This window comes from Microplitis mediator, chromosome 9 (assembly GCF_029852145.1).
Source record: "Microplitis mediator isolate UGA2020A chromosome 9, iyMicMedi2.1, whole genome shotgun sequence".
NCBI lineage: Eukaryota > Metazoa > Arthropoda > Insecta > Hymenoptera > Braconidae > Microplitis > Microplitis mediator.
Window position 1 is genome coordinate 20,161,391 of NC_079977.1, and position 26,451 is coordinate 20,187,841.

Genomic DNA, 26,451 nt, shown 5'->3' on the forward strand with positions numbered 1-26,451 from the left:
AATTCTCCATTTCAAATTTTCCCGCCCAATATTACAGTTTCAAATCTCCCATATTTTCTACTTTCCCAACTTCCTTTGTACCTCACATCGATAACTTATCACTCTCTCAAAGTAAAATAAAAAAAATATATATGTATATAACACAAACTATACTATAGACTACGACCTTTTAATACTCAAAATATATACATCTATACATTACGATGATGTTATAGAGACGGCAACAATGATGGCTGCTCGTGTTTCGCCAACTAGCCAGTGAATAGTTAAATCAAATGGGTGCTAAAATAAAATCCCGTTTCACAAATACACACATCATACTCACAAACGTTCTTAATTACCTCAAATAACTCCCGCGCAAGTTAAAAAAAAAAATATTTTTTTTTTATTATTTATTTTTTCATAAATTAAAAATAATAATGCAGTTGTAAATAATCGTTGATGATTTATCGCGAGTGTCGAATTAAAATAAATTTAATAATAAAAAAAAAAAAATAATAAATAAAAAAATCAAAAATAATTATTTATTTATTTAATAATTAATAAATATCAAAAATGAATGAAGGTGCTTGCATAGTTAAAGATTGTGATTTGATGTTATCAAATAATCAAGAATCAATAACAATCGATTCAACAGAACGTCATAAATCAATTTCTGATGACGATAATGAGGATGATGACGGTAAACAACAGCCGACCTTGGATCAATTTAATAATTCATTAATTACTAAAACTAATGATACTAATGATGATGATCATGATCATAATAATGATGATGGTCATGTTGATGATAGTAATTATGGTGACAAAAATATTGTCAATGATATCGATCGATTATCAACAATTGAAGATAAAACATCACGTGTCAGTTTTCCTCCAGATGATCAATTGATTACTGGGTATTTGGAACCTGCGAATCCATGGCAAGAAGGTATACAATTTTTATGATACTGAAGTTAGCCGACGTCCAATAATTTTTTGATTTTTTAAAAATAATAAATTATCGAAAAAAAAATTTTTGAAAAAATTGCATCTATAGTTTTTAAAATTTTCTACATGTGCATTTTTTTGTATTTGATTTGTTGAAAAAAAAAAATCCGAAAATTTTTAAGTGTCTGCTAACTTCAGGATCATCAATTTTTATAAATTTTCGATTTTTAATCAATCACTTGTCAGACTGTAAATTTTTTTGTTCAATGAATTTTTTAGAAAAAAAAATTAAGGTCTTCAGTATAATTTCTTAAAAAATTATTCTAGACCAGAGATTAATTACTTGGTACATTGACTCATCAACAGACAAATGATTTTGTTTCACAATATGATTTATTTTAAACATTTTATTTCGCAACTTATCTCAGAACGTTTGTTAATTGATTAACTAGATCTACGTGTCTTATATTTTTCTATGCATTTTATTTTATTTTTTTTGAATGATTCATTTAATTTTCTAAATAATTGTAATTATAGATAATGAGCGATGATAAATTTTACGGTAAATGTTTATTTTTATTTTATGACAAAGTTATTTTAGTCATTAAATTGTTTAGGCGGATTTAGGCGAAAATTATTTGGGGATTTTTAATGACGAAATTACGGTTTGGAAAACGAAAATCGTGTGGTGGATTAGAGAGAAAAAATTTTAGATGACAGAAAAAAAATTAACTTGGTTCAAATAAATTATTTTCTTAAAAATATAATTCTTGTTTCAAAACATCTAAACTTTTCAATTAAAAAAAAGTTCAATCTTGAATAAATAAATTATTACTCTTCAATGGAGACTAAAAATTTTTCTTACAAAAATTTAACTCTTGAAAGAAGAATTTTTTGTTTTCAAACAAGATGCATATTTATTTCTCCCAATAATTTTTTTCTCTTGGTTTGCCCGCATGAAAAAACTTTTTGTGTGAAAAAATATATTTTAAAATATATGAATATTATAATGTGATATATTGCACAATATATAAAATAATATTTATATTTTTACCGTATGAATATATGATAATATATTGAAAAAAAATATATTGCTACAATATATTAATTATATATTTATCAATATAACTTTTTTATGTATGTTTAACATATATATCTTGGTATATTTTATTATATATTAATATATTGTATTGAAAGTAGCATATTTATTAATATACAGTATGATGTATATTTTTTATATAAGTTTTCCAGTATATTGCAAAATATATGGTACTATACATATTTGTCGTACTATGGTATGTCCCGCATGGAAAAGCTATATATTGTTAAAAGTATATGAAAAAATATATGGTGAATATGTGATAAATATATAGCGGCAAAAATATGTATATTAAAAAATATATGTTTTTTACATATATTGGATTATATATTTATAATAATATATTTACTTGTATATAATGTTTTGTATTTTTCTATATATATTATCTCATATAATGCTCAATATATTCTTGTCATATATGGATGGTATATATATAATTTATAAGTATAATATAATAAACTTAATACATATTTCCATATATTTTTACTTATATAATTAGTGGTATATGGTCTCTATATAATTGATTATATATGAAAGAATTTATATGTTTAAATATATGGTTAGCAGTATATTGGAATTATATTTTTCTAATATATTAAAACTTATATTTTTCGCAATATATTGAAAATTTTATTTTTTCAATATACTTTTTCAATTTCTACACAAATCCACAAAAAAAGTCAAATTTACTATTTTTTTTTTCTTTTCATTGACCTTACATTTACTGAATAACTAACGCAATGATCTAAGAAAAGTAAAAAAAGTGCCATATATTTTACAATATATTGGAAACCATATATTTTGCAATATACTGGAAAACATATATAAAAAATATAAAAAATACTATATATTAATTAATATACTACTTTCAATATAATATATCAATATAAAAAAGATATATTAAACTATATATGTAAAACATACATAAAAAAGTCATATATTGATAAATATATTGCTAATATATTCTAGCAATATATTTTTTTTCAATATATTATCATATATTAATACGGCAAAAATCTAAATATGATTTTATATATTGTACAATATATCACATTATAATATTCATATATTCTATCATATATGTTTTCACATATAAAGTTTTTTCATGCGGGGTTACATAATAAAAACCATGCATTTTTGTTTATAATTTTCATTTCTATGCTATCGGATAGGTTCTCAAAAAATATAGGTGTATAAAGACTATAATTTTCAATATATCGAGAAAAATATAATTTTTAATATATTGGAAAAATATAACTTCAATATACCGCAAACCATAGATTTAAATATATAAGTTCTTCCATGTATGATCAATTATATACAGCCAATATATCACTAATTATATGAGTCAAAATATATATAAATTTTATTGTATTATACTTTATAAATTACATATATACCATCCATATATGACAAAAATATATTGAGCATTATATGAGATAATATATACAGAGAAATATAAAACATTATATCAAAAGAAATGTATTAAAAAAATATATATAATCCAATATACGTAAAAAACATATACTCATAAATATATATATTTTTGCCGCCATATATTCATCACATATTCCCCGCATGGAAAAGCTATATATTGTTAAAAGTATATAAAAAAATATATGGTGAATATGTGATAAATATATAGCGGCAAAAATATCAATATTGAAAAATATATGTTTTTTACATATATTGGATTATATATTTATCATAATATATTTACTTGTATATAATGTTTTGTATTTTTCTATATATATTATATCATATAATGATCAATATATTCTTATCATATATGGATAGTATATATATAATTTATAAGTATAATGTAATAAACTTGATATATATAGCCATATATTTTGACTCATATAATTAGTGGTATATAGTCTCTATATAATTGATTATATATGAAAGAATTTATATGATTAAATATATGATTCGCGGTATATTGGAATTATATTTTTCCAGTATATCAAAACTTATATTTTTCGCAATATATTGAAAATTTTATTTTTCAATATACTTTTTTAATTTCTACACAATCCCACAAAAAAAAGTCAAATTTATTATTTTTTCTCCTTCTTTTCATTGACCTTATATTTACTGGCAATAACCTAAGAAAAGTAAAAAAAGTGCCATATATTTTACAATATATTGGAAATCATATATTTTGCAATATATTGGAAAACATATATAAAAAATACTATATATTAATTAATATACTACTTTCAATATAATATATCAATATAAAAAAGATATATTAAAATATATATGTAAAACATACATAAAAAGTCATATATTGATAAATATATTGATAATATATTCTAGCAATATATATTTTTATCAATATATAGCTTTTCCATGCGGGTGAGGCCGATAATATTGACTCAGGATGATACCGACTTAGTTTAAGTATGGCGCATTTTTTGAATCAGGATGTTATTTTACTCGAGTCAGAAATATACAAATATATTTTTTAAAATTATAAATCAGTTTATTACTACAATAGTTACTCATACTAATTTTTGATTTGGAAGTTTAATGCATATTTTTAATTTAAAAAAAATTTATTTATACTAAAAATCCTGAAACTCTTTGAGCCAAGAAATAAATTCTTAAAGCAAAAAAAAAAATAGAATTTCTCAAACTAGTATTCTTGGTTCAAGAATACTTCAATTGAATCAAGTTAACTTTTTTTTTCTGTGTAGAGAAAAATTCTTGATTGAAAGTAAATATTCTTGATTCAAGAAAGTTTTTTGAAAAGCTCAGTTTTCTCGGATAAAGTAGAAATCTCCGACTAAGACAAATTTTCTTGGCTCAAGAAAATCTTGACTTAGTTCCCGAAAACTTTTGTCTTCCAAAATATTTTCTTGACTCAAGATAACGTTTTTTTTTCTCTAGTTTAGTTCGGAATTACACAAATAGAATTTAGAAATTCATGAATTTTATTGAATTAGAGAATTTGAAATTTTAAAATTAATTGGAGTTACATTTGGAAATCGATTAGTTTTTTTTAGGTACCTGAAGATCGAAACGTTTTTCGTGCAACGAAAATGAACTAAATTTATGTAATTCGACTGCTTGAGGGGTAGTTCCGAAAGTTAGGGTTGGTCTAAGATTTTCGACTGACAAGTCAGCATCTATATGTGAAAAACTTGAAAAATCTAGTCATCCAGCAGAATTTTACCATCAATTGTTTTTTTTTATTGCCCGAAAAACGTTCCGATCTTCAGGTACATTTTTTTTAATAAAATTGAGTTGAACAAAATTGGTCTGATCTTATAGAAAAATGAAATGAAATTTAAAAAATCTGGTTAAATTCTATCAAAGTTAAAAAAGATGTCAAAAATCGGTTGAATTTTTTAGAATTAAAAAAATGAAGAAGTTAAATCCGACTTTTTTTATTTGAAAGTTCAAAATTAATTTAAAATATCGGTTGTTTCATGAAATGTTGAAATGAAATTTAAAAATTCGTTTTTTTTTTCTGTGTAATTTATAAAAAAACAACTTCTCGAATTTTTTGAAAATCGTCGATTTTCTTAGCAGAAAGTTAAAAATTTTTAAATCCGCCTAATTTTTTGAAAAGTCAAAATTGAATTTAAAAATCTCTTAGATTCCGTTAAATTCCGAAATTCAATCGGTTAAATTATCTAAAAATAAAAATCAAATTGGTTTATTTTTTTAAACTATCAAACTACGTTTAAAATATTTTATTAAATTTAATTTTACATCGTATTTAAGTTGATAACAAATTATTTGATTGTACGCTAAGTCAAAAAAATAACTATTAAATAATAGATAATCTCAGACCTCAAAATTATCATACATTATTTTTCGGATCAATGAATTATTTTATTCATAAAAACAAATTTTTAATCAGAAGATAGCCTATACTTGTTTTCGCAAATTCATGAAATAAAAAAAAATAATCATTTTTACTTAAATTTCGACGATCAAATTTAATTTAAATCTTTCATAAAAAAAAATGATTTCTTGATGCAAGAAATTTTTTACTCATACAGAAAAAAATAATTTCTTGGTGCAAAAAATTTTTACTCGCCCCAAGAAAATTTTTTACTAGTCCTAAGAAATTTTTCGCATTATAAATTGAAAACGAAAATATTCTTGGGACAAAAAGAAAATTTCTTGAGCCAAGAAAAAACTTGTTGACGCAAGAAATTTTTTCAAGTCCGAAGAAAATTTTTGCCTTCATTTCATAATGAAAAATTTTTCTTGCGCCGAGATATTTTTTTTCTGTGAACCTCAAGATATTTCTTGCATTTTAAATTGAAAATAAAAATTTTCTGAGGGAAAGTAAACAAATTTCTTGCATTAATAAATTTTTTCTCGTCTTAAGGAAAATTTTTTGTTTTCAATTCTTAATGCAAAAAATTTCTTAGGACGAGTAAAATATTTTCTTGGGGTGAGAAAAAATTTTTTGCGTCAATAAATTTTTTCTGGTTTAAAGAAAACTTTTTGTTTTTAATTATTACTGTAAAAAATTTCTTAGGACTAGTCAAAGTTTCTTGAGACGAGAAATCCTTTTTCTTTTGTCTATTGAAATAAATATTAAAAATTAAATGAAAAATTTATCGATAATAATAAAACTAATGACATTAATTTGTTACAGCTCACAATGTTAGTCTTGAAATTTTATTACGTGCATATATAAAATCATGTGAAAAACACGGTAGCACACCAATACAAAATGTTATACGACAGTTAGAAAAATTAGATTTAACAATAAATGATAAACGTCACGAGGAATTGAGTTTACGAAATGAGGAATTGGGTAAATCAAATTCCGAACCACTGGAAGAAGTATTCAGGCGGTTGCAATTTGTTAAAATAGATCTCGAATCATCAGGTTTAGATGATGAAAGTGCTGAAACATTATTCGATATGTTTGAATACTACGAGTCAGCAAATCACGTTAATATTTCTCATAACGGTAATATTGGAGCACGTGGTTGGCAAGCATGTGGATTAATGATCAAAAGGACACTTTGTCTTGAGCAGTTGGAAGCACGTGATATTGTTTTGACCCAACAGCACATGAATATTCTTAAACGTCCATTGCAATATGCAGCACATCTACAAATACTTAAACTTGAAAATTGTGGTCTAGCTGGACGTGCTTTTGTAATACTGGCAGCAGCATTAAAAGTTTGTACGGGTTTAAAAGAATTATATTTGGCTGATAATAACTTAGCTAAGTATGATGCTATACAATTAGGAGGAATGTTAAGAATCAATCATCATCTACAATTACTGGATGTTAGTAATAACAATTTACAAGATGGCGGCGTTAAGGAAATTTTAAAAGGTTTGATTGCTCAAGCGGTTGAAGAAAACAAAGAGGCTCGTGGTCTGGGTGTCTTAATATTGTGGAATAATCATTTTGGACGTGATTCATCGGATGTATTTTCTGATGTCTTGGTATGTTGGAATATTTTTTATTTTTTATCAATTTTATTATGTATTGCAAGCCTCAAGCGCGAAAGCGCTGAGGGTGCTTTACGGACGGTTTGTTTTATTCGACTATTTTACGCACATAAAAATCTTTCTACACTATTTTTATTACACCAAGATAGGTAAAATTGTATACTAGCATATAGAGAATTTATTAAGGAACAATTTGAACCCAAAATTAAGTCGATTCAGTATTTTATTCGTTTAAAATAAATTATTTTAACTGAAGAAACCAGTGCTGTCAATTGTTACGTATGAAACTTCGTAAATACGATAACTCTAGATAGACACTATAAATCGGCCTAACTTTTTTTTGTTGTCTTTGTATTTTTTATCACAAGAACCCTTATGAAAATTACTATCTGAATCCTTTTAGTTTAATTGTAATTATATACAAAAGTAAAACTGATTATTCGTGAAAAATTTAGCTGCTATTTTTACTGTTGTTATTATTCTTTTCATTGTTTCTCTCTATCAACTACTGGTGGCAGCACTAGCGTATCAATATGCTTGAAAACAAAAAGCGACATCTAAGACAAAAGGCGGGATATTTAAAAAAAAATGTTAGTAAAAAAATATTAAACTGAAAATAAGAAATAAAAAAATCAAATTGATAATTTGTAAGTTGAATAAAAGTTCGTAATAAAAAAAAAATACATTAATATTATATAATAAAAGTAAAGATTAAAAATAAAATGAGCAATTGAGGTTTGCACTTTTGGATTTTCCAACATTTATTTTTTATCACTTGAGTTTAAAAATTCCAATATTTGAAGCTTGACACGTGAGTACACGGAAAGAAAGTTTCACTAAAATTTACGATATTAACATCGTAATTGTGGACTGTACTTTCATTAGCATCAATTTTCAAATGTCTTACTTAAAAATTTACTATGTAGGTTACATTTTTTACTATTTAACATCGCAATTTTAACAAAGACTTGGATTAAAAATTATTTTTCTCACCTCCAGGCGGAAAGCGTCAACTTTCGTCCCGCTATGCAAAACGAAGTTGCCGCTTTCCGCCTCCGTCGAGGAGGAAAATAGTATACACTGCTCGGGAAGTAAATAAGAAAGCCTCAGATCACATGTTTGTTGACCTCGGCTTCGCCTCGGCCAACAATTACATGTGATCTGAGACATTTCTTACTTTACTTCCCTAGGTGTGTAATATACTATAAAAAATTACAATGTTAACATCGTAAAAAGAATAAAAAAATTGCCGAAGTGACCCTGGCGGTTCTGAATCACTCTGGAAACACCCTGGGAGTGGAAACACGCTGGAATCACGGTGGATCCAGGGTGATTCAAAACTGTCAGGGGAGGTGAAAAATTTTTCGATCGTAAAGCACACGCTGATGCTTCGCATCATGAGTCGTGCAATAAAAATTACAATTTAAAAACTATATTTATTCTTATATTCAACTTTCAATTTAATTTTAAATAAAGTAAATATTACAGTACTGCCTCTGTTATAATACGATGCAAGTTATAAAAATTATGATATTACATCGTAATTTTTAAAAATGTTGGAAAATCCAAAAGTGCACACCTCAATCGCTCATTTTATTTTTAATCACTACTTTTATTATATAATATTAATGTGTTTTTTTTATTATGAACTTTTATTCAACTTACAAATTATCAATTTGATTTTTTTATTTCTTATTTTCAGTTTAATATTTTTTTACTAACATTTTTTTTTAAATATCCCGCCTTTTGTCTTAGATGTCGCCTTTTTTTCAAACATATTAAACGCTAATGCTGCCACCAGTAGTTGATAGAGAGAAAAATGAAAAAAAATAATAACAACAGTAAAAATAGCAGCTAGATTTTTCACGAATAATCAGTTTTACTTTTTTATATAATTACAATTAAACTAAAAGGATTCAGATAGTAATTTTCATAAGGGTTCTTGTGATAAAAAATACAAAGACAATAAAAAAAAAGTAAGGCCGATTAACGGTATCCATCGAGAGTTATCGTGTTTACGAAGTTTCATACGTAACAATTGACAGCACTGATTTCTTGAGTTAAACTAATTTATTTTAAACGAATAAAATAATGAATCGACTTAAAATTGGGTTCAAATTGTTCCTGAATAAATTCTCTATATGCTAGAATACAATTTTACCTATCTTGGTGGAATAAAAATAGTGTAGAAAGATTTTTATGTGAGTAAAATAGTCGAATAAAAAAAACCGTCCATAAAGCACACCTGCGCTTTCGCGCTTGAGGTGTGCAATAGTAACTGTGTCCACCGTAAATTCTATTTGATAAATATTACCACTAAAAATCAGGGGTATGACACTCAATGCTTTTAGATGGGACCGAATTTTGTCCACTTAGTTTATCGAAAACGCAAACCTAAAGAAATAAACCCCAGATTCTCTAGATTCCAACCGGAATTTTTGTTTTCAACCGTCTTGTAGGTTGGTAGCATATCGAGACATAATCAACGCTGTTAATCGTGTCTCGATGTTAATTCCCCACTATGGATATGCGCAGACCACGTCGGTACATAAAGCAGCTGTTAGGCTAGTATTTTTTTGTGTTGATTAAATTAAATAATTATTTTCATCATTAATAATTAACATTTTCGTATAAACTTTGAGACCAAACAATTCAGAAAAGATTGAATTATTTTATTTTGTACATTTATTTAACTGCATGGGAAAAATCTTTATCCACTATCTTAAAATGAACCAGTGAAATTTCACTGATTCTCCAGTGAAATCCACTGATTCACCAGTGAAATCCACTGGTTCAACCAGTGAATCGAGCGGTCACTGGTTCAACCAGTGAAATTCACTGATTCAACCAGTGGACTAAGATGATCGCTTGGCTCACTGGTTGAACCAGTGATACGCCGGTGTACTAGATAAATATAAACAAAATAGGTTAGATTAATTTTATTTTATTATAAACGTTTATTTAAAAACAAAGTGAACTAAAAGAGTCTTAATAACAATTATATTTAATTAAAAATTATTTTGTAATAAAATAAATAAAATTTATTAGGATTTATAAAAATTTAATTTGTTTCCATTCTCAATGGGCTTTTAATATTGTTCAATTTTAAAATTATGTCTTTCATTTTTGAGGTTAGCTCTAAGCTATTGAAATTACTCCAAAGTTATTTATTTTTAAACTCTGTAAAAATTGTGTCATATAATTATTATTGTTATATAAAAGTTAGTTAAAATATTACATAAAGATAATCAATGAATATTACTTATTTATTGGCATAATAAAACACTTAAATATACTCATGTACAGAATGCTGCTGTACCCGCGCGCTTACATATTTTTAGTTCACTGGTTAAAACCAGTGAGCGCGACGTTCACTGATTCAACCCGTGAAATTCACTGGTTCAACCAGTGAACTTTTAGTCACTGGTTAAACCAGTGAACTTCACTGGTTGAATCAGTGGAATTTCACTGGTTCATTTTAAGAAAGCAGTATTCCGTTAAAGTAGACCGAGGCTTTACTTGCAAAAGGTTTTTGTTAATAACAAAAAAAATTACACTTTTTTTTGCTAGGTTTTTGTATCGGAAGATTCACCAGATTTTTCTCTACTCTATTCAATTTTTTATTTGGCTACGGCAATTTTTCGCCTCAAAGTTTCGTAGTAGGGCAAGTAGACTATCAGTAAAATTACGATAATAAATTGTAAAAAATTTTTTGTAAACAGTAAGCTTTCATATAAAATATTTGATAGTTTACGGTAAAACTAGTCGGGTCCAGGATTACGATACTTGTATAGTAAATTTTCCTAGAATTTTTTTTCCGTGTAGATTAATTCTTGAGCTTAAAAAAACTTCAATCTTAAATATTTGTAAGGACAAAACTAGATTAAATCGAGGACTTGTAATATTTTTATATACGGACAATATTTATAGAAAATGTTCGAAGTTCTAGAATTGATTATGTTTTGTTTGCCATTACTTAATAACTGTTGTTTATAAATGTCGGCAGTTAATGATAGTTTGACAACTTTATTTTTTAGTTTTCTTGACTGAATATTTATAGTATTGAATAAAAGTAATAAAATTACTCTTAAAATGTTAATAAATTTTTCTTATTTACTGGATAAAATCGAAAGTATTTTGGCATTAGAAACCATCCAAATTCTCGTGACATCTTATTACGAAAGCGCATTAGCACGTTTCAAATATTAAGAAAATTGAAATAAATTAATAAATCTAGATTATTATTACTTTTTATTTAAAGGCGATTGAAAGTAGACTAAAAATTAGAATAAAAAAGTCTGTTTTTATCCTAAAAACAACTGAACACAGACTAAGAATCATAACAAAAAAGTCTGTTTTTAATCTGAAAGCGATTAACAAGAGACTAAATATAGAACAAAAACAAGTCTGATATTTGCCTGGATAGGGAATAGTACGGTCAATAACCGATTAAGTTCCCGTATGAAATAAATACGATTTAAAAATCTAAATCCAATAAAAAATATTTGAATTCATCATTTATTTTGAAACAGATCTAATTTTTGTAATAACATAGAAGAGTAAAAAATCTGTAATAAAAGGAAAATGTTGGAAAATCCAAAAGTGTAAATCTCAATTGCTCATTTTATTTTTAATCGTTACTTTTATTATATAATATTAATGTATTTTTTTTTTTTATTATGAACTTTTATTCAACTTACAAACTATCAATTTGATTTTTTTATTCCTTATTTTTAGTTTAATATTTTTTTACTTACATTTTTTTTTAAATATCCCGCCTTTTGTCTTAGATGTCGCTTTTTGTTTCCAAACATATTGATACGCTAGTGCTGCCACCAGTAGTTGATAGAGAGAAACGATGAAAAAAATAATAACAACAGTAAAAATAGCAGTTAAATTTTTCACGAATAATCAGTTTTACTTTTGTATATAATTACAATTAAACTAAAAGGATTCAGATAGTAATTTTCATAAGGGTTCTTGTGATAAAAAATACAAAGACAACAAAAAAAAAGTTAGGCCGATTTATAGTGTCTATCGAGAGTTATCGTGTTTACGAAGTTTCATACGTAACAATTGACAGCACTGGTTTCTTCAGTTAAAATAATTTATTTTAAACGAATAAAATAATGAATCGACTTAATTTTGGGTTCAAATTGTTCCTCAATAAATTCTCTATATGCTAGTATACAATTTTACCCATCTTGGTGGAATAAAAATAGTGTAGAAAGATTTTTATGTGAGTAAAATAGTCGAATAAAACAAACCGTTCATAAAGCACCCACAGCACTTTCGCGCTTGAGGTGTGCAAAAATAGACAAATTAAGAAAAATAAATCATTCAAGAACCCCCGATTGTCGTGAATATTCAAAAAGTAAAAAATATTTCTTGTTCAACAATAATTTAAGATAAACATGAGCTCCTTGAGCTCGAAAACAGCAGAAAGTTTTGAGGCTAACCCGCAGAGCCAACCGATACCCAGTTTTTTTTCTTGTTTATTATTTTAATTTTCCCCATTTGCCGCAAAAAATGAAATTTTTTTTCTAACCGCAGCTGAAAATTTATTCTATTCACTTTGAATATATATACCCGATGAAAAAAGATTTTATACAATTGTATAAAATTATATACAAAAAATGGCCCGATCCAATTGTATACACAGTGTTACCAGATGGACTCATCTACTTTCCCCTAAACACCCGCGTAAAATCCTCTACACGGAAAAAAAATTCACGGATTTTTTACGATTTAACTATCGTAATTTTCATTATATAGTATTGTAACGCTGGACTATAAGTTTTCAATAATAATTTTTACAATAGACTATCGTAATTTTTATTTTATAATTTATACTACTACCAGAAAGAAAAAATCAGATACTATAGAGTAAATTATACAAGTTGTGTTAACATAAATTCTAATACAACTATCGTAAAATGAATGAGTCGGTAATGTAGAATTTCTTTAAATATAAAATAATAATTAGAAGTCAATGGAGTAAAATATATTTTCTTAAAAAAGTAGAACTTATAATTAATAAAAAAGAAAAATTTATCATTTGGAATTATTTTTTTTTTTTTAACAGTTAAATTGAGAAGGAAAATACAATCTCGAAATAAAAATAAAACATGTTGAAGTAGTAATAATAAAACATTTATTTAATATTTTTTCAAACATATTTTTTTGGTATATATAAAATTTATGAATAAATAACTCATTTATTTGTATTCAAAATACGCACATGTAGAAAATTAAAAAAACCATGGGTGCAATTTTTTCGAATACTTTTTTTCTATAATTTATCATTTTTAAAAAAATCCAAAAATTATTAGGCGTCTGCTAACTTCAGTATCATAAAGAAATGTTGAATGTCCATAATTTGAGGTTATTGAAATGTTTTACCTCTCGCAAAGCCGGGTAAAATTATTCATTGTCGACAAATGAAGATTATCCTGTAACAAAATTAGGAGAATTGAATTTATTAGAAAAAATAAATTTTCATTCATTTAGAATCATTTATCCTATGACCACAAAATACTACTAAATTGTTTATAAAAATAAACTTCTTGTCCAGATAAATGATTTTAAAACGAACGATATACATGATACTGAAGTTAGCAGATATCTAATAATTTTTGGATTTTTTTTTAGACGATAAATAATTAAAAAAAAAATATTTAAAAAAATTGCACCCATAGTTTTTTAAATTTTCTACATGTGTATTTTTTTAGTTTTTTTTTTTTTGTAATTTCTTTGGTGAAAAAAAAAATCCGAAAATTACTAATTATCTGCCAACTTCAGGATCATACGATATACCCACAGAATATTAAGTTTAATAAAAATTGAATAATAATAATTATACTTACACCACCAAATTATTATATTCCACAATCTATGTAGGTTTGTAATGACGAAAGTACAGTTTTTATTTTAAATTTCTTATTTACAATTGTCCGAAAAACGTCATGAATAATAACCTCTATTTCTGCACTACACTGTGGATAAAGATGAACTGATTTATAAATATATATAGTTGAACCACAAATAATACAGACAAAGTAGATGTCATCATTTGTATTTATATATATATATACACTCATACAAGCATCACATCATGGTTTGTGACAACACTTGTCTTTCATACGTAAACGCTTCAGATGGCATATACTATACCATTTCAGAAAATTTACAATCCAACTATCGTAATTTTTGTAGCTTGTATTGTAAAAACATAGAGGCAGCACTGTAAATTAAAAGGAAGAATAAAAGAATAAATAGTATAATTAAATCTTATTTTTTATTCTTTTACTATTTACGATAGTAACATTGTAATATTTCTTATTGAATTGATTACAATAAACTCTTAATGAAATTACGATAGTGAATAGTAAAAAATCTTTTAAAAACTGTAAATTTTCGTATCATATATTTGAATGTTACAGATAATAAAAGTATAGTCCAGGATTACGATAGTAATATTGGAATTTTTCGTCGAATTTTTTTTCCGTGTAGATTGAAATAAAATCCCCTAAATTAAATGACTTACAAATTATCAGACGCCTGATGACTTATTGAATTTGTTTTTTTTAATAAATAAATTATATAAATATAAATTGAAAATTTGCACGTGAAAAAATTAAAAAAACTTGAAGAACATTTTGGGATAATTTTTTTTTATAAAAATTCATCTCTTAGAAACTTAAAAAATTTATAAAATGTCTGCTGACTTTAATATCATTAAATCAAAGATCTTATAATTAATATTGTAAAGCTTGTTGAAGAATCAATGTACTATATATTGTGCTTAGTATAAAATGTGTTTAATTATGATTAAAAATTTTTTTCCGAAAAAAATAAACCATTTTTAGTACAGGTGATAATAAAGTATGAAAAACATATTTTTATACGAAACGTAGTATGAATAATAAGTTAAATCATATTTTATAAATTATTTAATAGTTAAAATCTTTTAAAATTTTTCAATTATTGTTTAAAACTCTAATAAATTATTTAATTCAGACGAGGACGCTGTTTAACATGTGGACACCGATCATTTGCCATTTTTCTTTTTTTTTTAAAGAAAATATGTTTTTTTATCTATAATGAAGCATGTTAGTAATTCTCATTGATAATTTATTAAAAAAAATTTAAAAATTTCTGGTCTGAACTGAAATCGTTCTTCGTTTATTCTTTTCAACTTAAATTTAAGGAAGTTTGTAATCCCCTGAACAAATCCCCTAAAAAAATGTTTCCCCTATATTTCCCACCAAGCCGTCTAAAATCCACTAAATTTAGGGAAAAATCCCCCAACCTGGCAACAGTGTGTATACAACTGTATAGAAATTGTATACAATTCTATACAAATTGTATACAAGTCTATATAATTATATACAATTTTATACAAATTATATACAATTCTATATAATTTCAATATATAGAATTGTATACAATTTGTATAGAATTGTATACAATTTCTATACAAATTGTATACAATTGGATCTGGCCATTTTTTCTATCCAATTATATATAGCCTATATATAATTATATATAGTCTATATATAATTATATACAGTCTATATATAATTGTATAAAATCTTTTTTCATCGGGTATCAATAAAAAAAAAAAGATTTAACGTATTTGAGTCTCCACAATCTTCTTATTTCCTCAACTCCTCCCCCCTCCCCTCCTACCTGTCCATATATATATACATAAAGTAACATTGTATGATTTTTTTAGATGCACTCAAAGACATTAGAGACATTGAACATCGGGCAAAATGCTATGGGCGATGAATTTCTTGAAGTTTGTAAAGAGTCGCTACGTCGTAATCAAACTCTCCTGCAGCTAGGAGTCCAATCAACGGGCCTCATTCAAAAAGGTGTTCTCGCACTCGCGGAAATTATCGAAAAGAATGAGACACTCGAGAGGATAGACCTGCGAGACAACAATCTTCAGCTGACCGGTTTGACGTTTCTGTCTCTGGCATTAAAAAAAAATACAAGTATCACTCGTATTGATTTGGATGACAAAGCAATCAGTAAATCTGTAAGTAAAAACTATAAATCAAAACGTAAAATTATTAAATTAATTGATAATTTATTTAAAATATTTTTTCTAGCCGGCAATGGCTGATCAGTATATCGAGTTAATAAATGAAATACGAGGTTACTGTGAACGGAATGAAGAATTATATGATCAAGAAGAAACTACATCAGAATCAACTAGTCCGGAACATCGCAGTCGCGTATCAAGCGTTAGCTCGCGTAAGATCTCGTTGACTTGTCAGACACTGCCAGCACGCTCACCTCCTTTAATGGGCGCCACGAGCGAGGTCGTTGTCGGAGGTAGCAGCAGCTCTGCAAAAACGTCATCGTCTGTATCGTCTACGTCAGCATCCTCGACAATGCAAATGGCTAAACGTACAAGCGGTGGACGTTTACGTTCACCAGCACCATCGCCAATTCCCTCGCCCGTGGCAAGCCCAATTCCAAGTCCATCACGAAGTCGTTTCGTTGTTTCACGTGTATCTGAAACATCATTAAGTTCTAATAATTCATCAGCTTCATCATCACCTGTCACACCTCCACCTTCATTTTCATCATCACCCACTATCTCATCATCCTCGTCCTCCTCTACGTCAACGTCCACGTCCACGTGTTTCTTTCCACCGGATGGTTCACGTTTTCGCGTTACTGTTATTGCACCAGCATTAAAAATTAATGAAACAGATTTTACGGATTCTGATGATTCTGATAGTGTTTTTGTTAATCAATCATCAATAAGGCCCAATTTGACGTCTGCAGATACAACAATAAGGCCCAATGTTACAACGGATATTAAAAAAGATATTCAATTGTCTACAGAAAGTTTAGATTCTTTAGAATTAAATGTTATTGATGTAAGGCCCGAATTAAACGAAGAAATAAGGCCCAATGCAGTTGAAGAGATAAGGCCCAATTTGGTAGATGTAAACCCTGCTTTAACAACAGTCGTTGACTCTAAATTACCTTCGGAGAATTCAGAAATGTCGACGGATTCATCAAGTCCCAATTTATCAACTGATATGATAAGGCCCAGTTCATCATCTGGAATACCTAATTTATCTGACGATAATTGTCAAAATGTAACGGCGGTAACAACGATAAAATCTAGTTTTACAACAGAAATAAGGCCCAATTTTACAACAGATATTATAAGGCCCACTTTTACTTCCGAAATTTTAATTTCCAATGTATCGTCGGTAGATGATGCTTTAAACTTAACGGTAACAGATGTTACTGACTCAACTACTGCTGAAATAAAGCCCAGTTCATCTGACATAAGGCCCAATGTACTAACTGAATTAAATTCAACGTTAACTGACACAAGGCCCAATATCTTAATTCAATCAATGGAATTGAATTCATCACTAATAGAATTAAGTCCCAATTTATCAACGGAACAAATAAGACCCAATTTGTCATCTGAAGAAATAAGGCCCAATTCAAGTGAATTGATCCCCGTAGAAAATATAACATCTGATAGATCTTCGCAAAACAATAACTTAAGGCCCGATTTAACGGCAGTTAACTTAAGGCCCAATTCATCAGAAATTGATATAAGGCCCAATTCATTAAATGATACAAATTCATCTGATCTTAAAATCATTGATATTTCTTCAACAAGTGATATAAGGCCCAGTTTATCTGATAATAAAATAAGGCCCATTTCACCACCAAAAATACTTGGATTTAATTTACCACTAAGTAATAAAAATCCCAGTACTTCATCGCCAGAATTGAATCCAAATACATGCGGAAGTGATCAAAAATCAAAATCATCTAAAATAGAAATAAGGCCCTCTTCATCAACAAGTGATATAAGGCCCAATTTAACATCTCAAACAGAACAAACTATCACTGAATCAAGATCACAAGCATTACCACAATCATCATCATCATCAACATCGAGTCTTGATCGTCTTTTGGGCCTTTTTCAAAACACTGGAAGTTTATTTACAACTTCAGCATTCGAGCCATCGCGTAATTACACGTCACCATTTCATCGGGTTACAAGTATGATGGCGCTCGGTGATAAATTTCAAAAGTACCTGCGAGAAGGATTGATTGATTCAGATAAAAATTCCGATGATCATAAAATAAACAATCATCATAATCATCATCATCATCACAATGATCATCATAAAGAATCATCAGAAGCAGCATTTAAAGACAGTAATGTACCTGTTGTAAGTGTTTTAGTTGAAAATAATGATGATAATCATCATGACAATGATGATTATTCGTTACCAATGACGTCGTTAAACGTCACTGAAAATTGTGATAACACAATCATCAGTATTAATCATCCTAATTTAATAAATAACGTTGATAATGATAACGATACTCATTTATTATGTAATATAACGTGTGATATAAGTGTAAATAATTTATTAGATGATTTAACGGTTGACAAGGACCATAATAACGATAATGATAAGGATAATGATAATATATTAGTTAATGATTTATTGCATCCGGAGGTAGAAATAATTTACGAACACTGTGAATCCTTTGATGATCACGACAATTGTAATTTAATTGATAAAAGCAATGAACAAGTTTCACTCTCGCAAAATTTATTGATCGATAGATCTATCGATCGTTCAGTTGCCCATCGCAATAGTCAGGATTCGGGAATTGAAGAGACAAATCCATGTTGCGAAGATAATCTGGATGGTTTTGCTGGTAGCTTAGATTCGGGTATTGAATCTGAATGTTCATCGGTTTGTGTTAAAGCTGATGAAATAGTTAATGATGACACTAGTGGTGGTGATGATGATCACAGGAATAATGATAGTCAAGATGTTGTTGTTGTTGTTAATGATGATGATGCTGATGATGATAATAGAAGATTAGAAGAATTAAAAAAGGCATTTAACATTCCGGTATCTAATGATGATAAGATTTTTTCAAACTCATAGCTGTGGATACTGATGGATTAAATTTTATTATTTATTATTTAATCAAGTGAGTGGTGATTAACAAATTAATTAATATTAATTATTAATTTTTATAAACTTTGATTTTGACGCGATTAATTTCCTGTAATTTCTACATTCGTAACTAAATTTTAGTACCTAAAATTATTGTGTTTTGTTTTTAATTTTTTTTAATAATTTAACTGGAAATAATTTTTAAATTATCGTTGAAAAAAAAAATGAATTTTTTTATAATAAGAAATTTTTTTTAGAAAATTTAAATTATTTAATTCTCAGTGGTCACATTTTAGATTTTAAATTAAAAGAAAAGTGAATTTTTGAAATTATTTGTAAATATTCAGTTAATAAAAAGTGTTAGGGACTTTTTTTTTTAACAAAAAAAAATATCTTGTACTTTTTGGAAAAGTTGAATAGTTGGTAAGATTGTTTCAGTTCAAAGTTTTCTGAGGTTTTATGGATTCAATGTGACCACTGAGAGTAAAGAATAAGTAATTTTTTTCTGTTTATAAAATGAATAATTTTTTCAAGGTTGTAATTTGCGTTAAAATTGTATTGCGTTGATGAAAAAAAATTTGATAATTCAAAAAGTGCATATTTCAAATTCTCATTAGATAAAAATGTGAATTATATTTTTTCTTGATTTATTTTTTTTTTTTATGTATAATAAATGCTCAAAATAAATGCCGTTAAATGCCTAACGTCGGTCTCATTAACTTTTTATTGAACATTGATCATTTCTGATTGGTCGGATGCAGTGTTTAATTTTTCTTAAAGCACTAGTGCATTCCCTTCCCCGAAATTTTACAGAAATGCACAATGTTTTTAACACGAGTCGTAGGTGCACATGCACGAGCTCCAGCGAGTGCTTAGTGCACTGTTGCCAGGTTGGGGGATTTTTCCCTAAATTTAGTGGATTTTAGACGGCTTGGTGGGAAATATAGGGGAAACATTTTTTTAGGGGATTCGTTCAGGGGATTACAAACTTCCTTAAATTTAAGTTGAAAAGAATGAACGAAGAACGATTTCAGTTCAGACCAGAAATTTAAAAATTTTTTTTAATAAATTATCAATGAGAATTACAAACATGCTTCATTATAGATAAAAAAACATATTTTCTTTAAAAAAAAAAGAAAAATGGCAAATAATCGGTGTCCACATGTTAAACAGCGTCCTCGTCTGAATAAAATAATTTATTAGAGTTTTAAACAATAATTGAAAAATTTTAAAAGATTTTAACTATTAAATAATTTATAAAATATGATTTAACTTATTATTTATACTACGTTTCGTATAAAAATATGTTTTTCATACTTTATTATCACCTGTACTAAAAATGGTTTATTTTTTTCGGAAACAAATTTTTAATCATAATTAAACACATTTTATACTAAGCACAATATATAGTACATTGATTCTTCAACAAGCTTTACAATATTAATTATAAGATCTTTGATTTAATGATATTAAAGTCAGCAGACATTTTATAAATTTTTTAAGTTTCTAAGAGATGAATTTTTATAAAAAAAAATTATCCCAAAATGTTCTTCAAGTTTTTTTAATTTTTTCACGTGCAAATTTTCAATTTATATTTATATAATTTATTTATTAAAAAAAACAAATTCAATAAGTCATCAGGCGTCTGATAATTTGTAAGTCATTTAATTTAGGGGATTTTATTTCAATCTAGAGGATTTTACGCGGGTGTTTAGGGGAAAGTATATGAGTCCATCTGGTAACACTGGCTTAGTGTGCACCGGAGTGCTAAGAACATTGTGTTTGACGGATAAATGCGTGACTTGACCCACGTGCTATGCAATATACTTTATTCAACAATTGTCTGATTTTTGCGAATTATTAAGTCAGTAAAGTAACCCTGATTAAACAACTGAATTCGATTGAATTAAACAGGATTAAATTTTTAATTCTATTTAATTCAGATAAATTCTATTAATTCGGTACCTAACTTAAAAATGAATTCTGTCTAATTCGGCAGGAAAACCAGAATTGGTCCCAATTAAAACGAATTTAAATAATTCTATTCGGTTTAATTCCGTTTAATTTTAAAATAATCCTCGATTTTCTAAATCTGACCCCAAATTAAACTGAATTAAAACGAATTCAAAATTTTTAAATCGGTTTTATTCTGTTTAATTCGAAAATAATCCTTGAATTCTTTTGATTTCCGCCTTACCGAATTTAACAGAATATTACAAAATTGAAATTTTCAATTCAGTTGAATTCTGTTTTGCAGAATTCGACAAAATATAACAGAATTAAAATTTTTAATTCGGTCGAATTCAGTTGTTTAATCAGGGAAACCCTAAATCAGGTGGGGATCTATATGATACTGGTTCTTGACTTTTCTCACCACTCATTTCTTGTTTATTTTAATAAATAAAATTTAACCAACGTATTCATAAGTAGACTCTGACATCAAAGTGGTTAGATTGATTGTACTACTCATTCTAAATATATTTATTGTCGAGATTATTTGCTCTAGTGATAAAAGTAGAGTTTGTTTTTGAGATCGGTCGATAATGACTTTTGAGGAATGTGTTTATGGATTCAATTGCGTTTGTTCATGACCCCATAAACACACGCTGTTGCGGAACATGGGACGCCATTTGCTTTTTGACGAATTATTAACCACCGAGCAGTAAACGGTCAATTAGGGTTTGTTTTGCATATATGAGAAGTGGCGATAATCAGGCATGCGTTGAATAAAATAATTTAATAAATAAAAATTTATGAGGACGAATTATTATAATAATTGCGACCGCATTACGCCGTCTTTAGGAATTTAGTGGTGGTTTTAGTTTGAGCATTCATTGTATAAAATGAAGTAAACAACTAGTGGCATCGAGTATGATACTCTTGTTCGGTTGGTAACATTCACTGGCGCCCAAGTTCCCAAACTCGGGTACTATATTCGTTAACATCAGTTACCTAAGATACTATAAAATAAAGACTACTATAGGTAACTTTTTGTTTTCTATGGAAAATATTTTGATTCTTAAATTGTCAAAATTTTGGTAACTCATCAATTTATTACTTAAGTCGGAAGAAGTACTGATTTTAATCTCTAATGCACTTTTTGCACACCTCAAGCGCCGAGGTGCTGAGGATGCTCTGTAAACGGTTTCTTTCCGGCTATTTTACTCACACAAAAATATTTCTACACTCTAGTAATTACATCAAAATGTATCCGAGCATACAGAGATTTTATTAAGGAACAATTTGAACTTAATATTACGTCGATTCGTTACTTTATTAGCGTAAAATAAATTATTTTAACTCAAAGAACCACTGCTGTTCATTGTTACGTATTAAACTTTGTAAACACGATAACTCTCGATAGACACAATTAATCGGCCCAACTTTTTTTTTATTTTTTTTGTATTTTTTGTCACAAAAACCCTATGGGAAATCATCATCTAAATCCTATTAGTTTAATTGTCATTAATTAAAAACGTAAAACTGAGAATTCACGAAAAATTTAGCTGCCATTTTTATTTTTACTGTTGTTATTATTTTTTTCATTTTTTCTCTCCATCAACTACTGGCAGCAGCACTAGCTTAACAGTATAGATTTGAAAAAAAAGAGCGACATCTAAGACAAAAAGGCGGGATATTTAAAAAAAATGTTATTAGAAAAATATTGAACTGAAAAAAAAATCAAATCGATAATTTGTAAGTTAAATAAAAATTCATAATGAGAAAAAATTAATTAATACTACAAAATTAATTTAATGATTAAAAGTAAAATGAGCGATTGAGGTGTGCACTTTTGGATTTTCCAACATTTATATTTTTTTCCTATTGTTCAAGAAAGTTAATTCACGTAACAGTCAGAAAAAATTGTTTTTGTGACAGACACTTAAAATGTACGACATTCAGCGCCTATAGCCGGCAGCTAAAAATATTAGATAAGATACAGCTGGTAAAAGAGATACAGTGCCCCCCCCCCCCCCCTAAGATATCAGACTCGGGGCTCTGGTTCCATGAAAAATATCTTAGAAAGGTACACCCGCTCTTAAAAGGTGGAGCTATTAAAAATAGAAGCATGCGCGGTCTTACTATCTATAAGTATATCTACACAGAAAAAAAAGTTATCTTGAGTCAAGAAAATATTTTTGAAGACAAACGTTTTCGGGAACCAAGTCAAGATTTTCTTGAGCCAAGAGAATTTGTCTTGGTTAAAAAAAATTCGTCTTGGTCGGAGAAGATTTCTACTTTATCTGAGAAAATTTAGGTCTCCAAAAAAATATTCTTGAATCAAGAATATTTACCTTCAGTCGAGAATTTTTTTTTTTCTGTGTATGTGTATGTAAACAGCTGACTTATAGTAGCGGCTTAAGCGCATGCGCTAGTAAATTCCACTGAGTGTAGTGGGGAAACTGAATTGAGGGGAAATGGTAGTAAAATCAGGGGAAATGATATCTTACAGAGGGATACCTTAGGGGGGGGGGCACTGTACCTACTCGTTCTAATAGTGACGTCATCAACGGATCAAAAAATATTTTTTGGTTACATGTGCGATAGCAAACGACCAAAAAATATCGAAATAACTTAACGAACCATCTTGTGACAAAATTTATCATTATATTAATTAATACACTTACCGACTTCTCTCTTATTTTCCAAAAATACTTAAAAAAATCTTACCAAATAAATAAATGCGGGTTATAACCTGCCATTTGTAGGCACGAAATGTAGTACATTTCAAATATCTGTCACAAAAACTAATGTATTTATCTAGTACAATCATGTCTAAAACGCTCGTGTGTTGGTACCCTTGCCTTCGGCTCAGACACCAATCTTCACACCTCGCGTCTTAAACACAATCGCACTCGATAGATAAACTACTATTAAAAAAAAAATATTTTTTAATAACAAATTTAAGTTTTATATTTTTCATCGAATTGATATCGACAAACGTAAAATTCAATAGTTCGAAAAAAAATAAATACAAAAATTTTTAACAAAATTATTAAAATATAAACAAAAAAAAAAAAAAAATATAAAATATTAGTTGCGTAAAATCAAGTTTTCAAAAATTATAATGAATTTATTTTTTCCGTTTCCTTAATCAAATTATTTATAAAAAATTTCTATCCATAATTTATATTTTATAATTTAAAGAAAAAAAATAAATAAATAAATAAAGAAAATTTTTTTATTTTGGGGTTTAATAAAACTTAGTGTCCGACGAGGAAATAGTCGTCAGTAACCTTCAAGTGAAAAATGAACGTCAAAGTAACGTGTACGAGTACCATTTGACTGAAGGCTTAGATGACGTCACCACCGAGCTTGAACCAGAATACCAACGGTATACAAAATGGCGAATTTGAATCAATGAATAAAAAATTTATAAATATATACATAAAAAATAAAAAAAAAGATTAAAAGACATTAAATATTTAAATCAACTTGAAACACTTAAATTATTAAAAAATGTAAAATTTTAATCATGTTGTAAATTTTTTTTAATTCATGAACTATACAATTAAATCGTTTATCAAATAATTATTTTTACGATCTCATTCCCGGTGTCTTGCGTATAAATATATATACTATATATAAATATAATTATATGAAAAAAGAAAAAGAAAAAAAAATTGAAGTTGTACATAAGTGTGATTGTTTTATTTAAAAAAAAAAAAGAAACTTTTAGTAAAATGAATTTTTTTAAGATCAATTAAAAGTGATTCCTATGGAAGATATATACCTACAAATACATACATATATATAAATATAAAATTATTAAAAAAAAAAGTTTTCAAGAAATTAAGATCATTGTTATCAATAATTAATTTTAATCATGAAAAAAATAAATATAAATATTAATAATATGCGTTGATTGTTGAAATAAAATTAAAAGTTAAAAAAAAATGTTATAGTATATAATGTATATGAATGAATGACAAATTAATTGATTAATATTTGTATATAATTAATTTTAAAATAATAATTATTCACCATTGTCTATTATTAATATTAAACTGTAAACTTACTTTAATTATTGATAAGAAAAACTTAAATAAATATCGGTTACAAATAAAGCAACAATATAAATTCACCGTTGAGATTTATTCATCTAAATCATAAGTATAAAGCCCTCCCTCAAAGTAATTCATGTAACAATCTTTATTCAACTCATGCGCGCTATTCACGTCACTGTTGCCAGGTTGGGGGATTTTTCCCTAAATTTAGTGGATTTTAGACGGCTTGGTGGGAAATATAGGGGAAACATTTTTTTAGGGGATTTGTTCAGGGGATTACAAACTTCCTTAAATTTAAGTTGAAAAGAATGAACGAAGAACGATTTCAATTCAGAACAGAAATTTTAAAATTTTTTTTAATAAATTATCAATGAGAATTACAAACATGCTTCATTATAGATAAAAAAACATATTTTCTTTAAAAAAAAAAGAAAAATGGCAAATGATCGGTGTCCACATGTTAAACAGCGTCCTCGTCTGAATTAAATAATTTATTAGAGTTTTAAACAATAATTGAATAATTTTAAAAGATTTTAACTATTAAATAATTTATAAAATATGATTTAACTTATTATTTATACTACGTTTCGTATAAAAATATGTTTTTCATATTTTATTATCACCTGTACTAAAAATGGTTTATTTTTTTCGGAAAAAAATTTTTAATCATAATTAAACACATTTTATACTAAGCACAATATATAGTACATTGATTCATCAACAAGCTTTACAATATTAATTATAAGATCTTTGATTTAATGATATTAAAGTCAGCAGACATTTTATAAAGTTTTTAAGTTTCTAAGAGATGAATTTTTATAAAAAAAAATTATCCCAAAATGTTCTTCAAGTTTTTTTAATTTTTTCACGTGCAAATTTTCAATTTATATTTATATAATTTATTTATTAAAAAAAACAAATTCAATAAGTCATTAGGCGTCTGATAATTTGTAAGTCATTTAATTTAGGGGATTTTATTTCAATCTAGGGGATTTTACGC

The 26,451-nt window shown here is 27.0% G+C and overlaps 1 protein-coding gene across 1 annotated transcript; it reads left to right on the forward strand.

Moving 5' to 3' along the window:
- The first annotated feature begins 207 nt into the window (after positions 1 to 207).
- Positions 208 to 24,791, forward strand: LOC130674328 (serine-rich adhesin for platelets-like). The gene is made up of 5 exons (XM_057479626.1): positions 208 to 931; positions 6,654 to 7,462; positions 16,206 to 16,514; positions 16,588 to 19,477; positions 24,652 to 24,791. Exons 1-4 carry the CDS (start codon positions 556 to 558, stop codon positions 19,429 to 19,431), a joined length of 4,338 nt encoding a protein of 1,445 aa, XP_057335609.1. The 5' UTR covers positions 208 to 555; the 3' UTR covers positions 19,432 to 19,477; positions 24,652 to 24,791.
- The last annotated feature ends 1,660 nt before the right edge of the window (positions 24,792 to 26,451 follow it).